The following is a 2,343-nucleotide window of genomic DNA, read 5'->3' as shown; positions in this document are numbered from 1 at the left end:
ATAAATTTATTAATTCATACAATATGTATACAGATCTATATACCTATATATATATATATATATATATAATTTCTCTGTTTTTTTCGCATATTTATTTGCGTACTTTTTGCATGCGTCGTTCGTTCTACCAAAAAACTAAAACCAAACTCAACTCTTCATTTTACTGTGTCTGTGTGTGTGTACAAAATACTTTGTAAGATACAATTTCATTATGTAATAGTAACTAAGTTCCAACACTAACAAGAAAACACGAAACAAAACCAAATTGCAAAGGGGTCACTCAGGAGGGGACACTTGATTTGATTCGCTTACAGACTTTACAGACCTATAGACGTATAGGATTGAAATGAACACTGACAGCTCCGTAGATTATGGCTAAAATATAACTTTGACAAGATAGCTGACAAAATTTTTAAATAAATAAACTTCTTAAAGTAGTCTTAATGTAAAATTTGGACAAACCTTGCTAGTGATATTAAAAACATAGGGGAGCATTAAGGATCAACTAAGATCACACACACATACACTCAAGCACATATACCAACCAACGTATACTCAAAATATACTCTGATAATGCCCTGATGTATATTCGACCCAAATCGGCTAATCGATTTCTCTACGTCTTGTAGGCGGTGCAGTGCTTATCGAGGGTGTCCTCTTCAGGGCCAAGTACTTAGGCTCCACGCAGCTGGTCTGCGAGGGTCAGCCCACAAAGTCGACGCGCATGATGCAGGCCGAGGAGGCCGTTTCCCGTATCAAGGTAAGTTTCCAAACAACCATCCACCCAATCCACCTACAAATCTCTTTTGATTGCTCTTCTCCATTGGGTGTTTCATTTTTTTAAGTTTTTTTTTTATTAAATTTAACTACCAAAGTGGCCAAAGTTGGTTTAAGACTCGTTATCAGGACTTTTGTTTGAATCGTATCTATGTCAATAATTTTCCCAAATTTCAATATAATAACGTGTTATTCTTTCCATTTTTATTGCCAAATGTTCATAAATATCAATCGATAAAATGTTCTATTAGTTATCGTTCATTCATGCCCAACGACTGGATAGACTCTCTGGCCCGATGCTCTCCACCTCCACCCCATGGCCTACTGCATTTTGTGCTAAATTTTTTCAGCTACTTTTGATGTCCAAATGATTCTGTGTTTTTTTTTTTACACCAACCTCCACCGCACCTCCCACCATAACCAGTGCTCCTTCGCCCAAAAACCATTTCCTAGAAAAGAAAAAATCCAGAGAGGGAAAAAGAAGCGCATTAACTCTTTACTATCTATAAATATATATTTTCATGCATAACCACCTCCTCCACATCAACTGCTCCGCATCCGCGACGATCAACCACCACGCTAAACCAATCCACGTATCGCCATGCAAACCAATAAAAACAAAATGAAAAAAAATTAACAACAAAATAACAATTAAATAAAAAATTCAAATACAACCAATTCGCATAATCCTCCAATAGGCGCTGGTAAGTACCTGAAAACACTAGAAGACAGACACAAACAGCTGAACGCCTCTGCAGTGTGACACCTATTCCCACAGCCTGACCAACCCCCTTTGAACCAAGTTATCTGTTTTGCCTGATTTGCCTTTAATTGAATTGAAGACATTTCCCGCTGTACAATTTTTCGTTTCCCGAAAGCGAAGCTTGCCCACCACGAACCACCAACCAACCAATAGCTAAAAGTCCTGCAAACAAACCCACACACGAGTCCCGTCCTTTATCCCCATTTACAAGTTGCAATCACAAAACAATGATAAACTAATTCGAACGATAAACCACTTTTAGGCACCCGATGGCGATGTTCAGCCCAGCACCGAAGTGGATCTTTTTATATCAACGGAAAAGATAATGGTGCTGAACACGGACTTGAAGGAGATCATGATGGATCATGCTCTGCGCACAATCTCCTATATAGCGGACATTGGGGATCTGGTGGTTCTTATGGCTCGACGGCGCTTTGTTCCGCAGGACATCGACGATGCACCCAAGCCGAATCGTACGCCCAAGATGATCTGTCATGTGTTTGAGAGCGACGAGGCGCAGTTCATTGCCCAGTCCATTGGGCAGGCCTTCCAGGTGGCCTACATGGAGTTCCTCAAGGCCAACGGCATCGAAGACCATCGGTTCGTCAAGGAGATGGACTATCAGGAGGTGCTCAATAGCCAGGAGATCTTTGGCGACGAGCTCGAGATCTTTGCCAAAAAGGAGCTGCAAAAGGAGGTCGTTGTACCCAAGGCCAAAGGCGAGATACTCGGTGTGGTCATTGTCGAGAGCGGTTGGGGCTCCATGCTGCCCACCGTCGTCATTGCCAATCTGATGAGCTCCG

The 2,343-nt window shown here is 41.4% G+C and overlaps 1 protein-coding gene across 1 annotated transcript in view; it reads left to right on the top strand.

Annotated features, from left to right (window-relative positions):
- LOC117590849 overlaps nt 1–2,343 on the top strand; it is a 95,434-nt gene that overhangs the window by 88,511 nt on the left and 4,580 nt on the right. The window contains exons 10-12 of the mRNA XM_034283846.1: nt 630–760; nt 1,476–1,481; nt 1,803–2,168. Of these exons, the coding sequence (XP_034139737.1) occupies nt 630–760; nt 1,476–1,481; nt 1,803–2,168 (503 nt within the window). The remainder of the gene's footprint in view (nt 1–629; nt 761–1,475; nt 1,482–1,802; nt 2,169–2,343) is intronic.

The sequence above is a fragment of the Drosophila guanche genome, unplaced genomic scaffold (genome assembly GCF_900245975.1).
Source record: "Drosophila guanche unplaced genomic scaffold, DGUA_6, whole genome shotgun sequence".
Lineage (NCBI taxonomy): Eukaryota > Metazoa > Arthropoda > Insecta > Diptera > Drosophilidae > Drosophila > Drosophila guanche.
The sequence above is the reverse complement of the archived record's forward strand: the minus strand, read 5'-3'. Positions and strand labels throughout refer to the sequence as shown.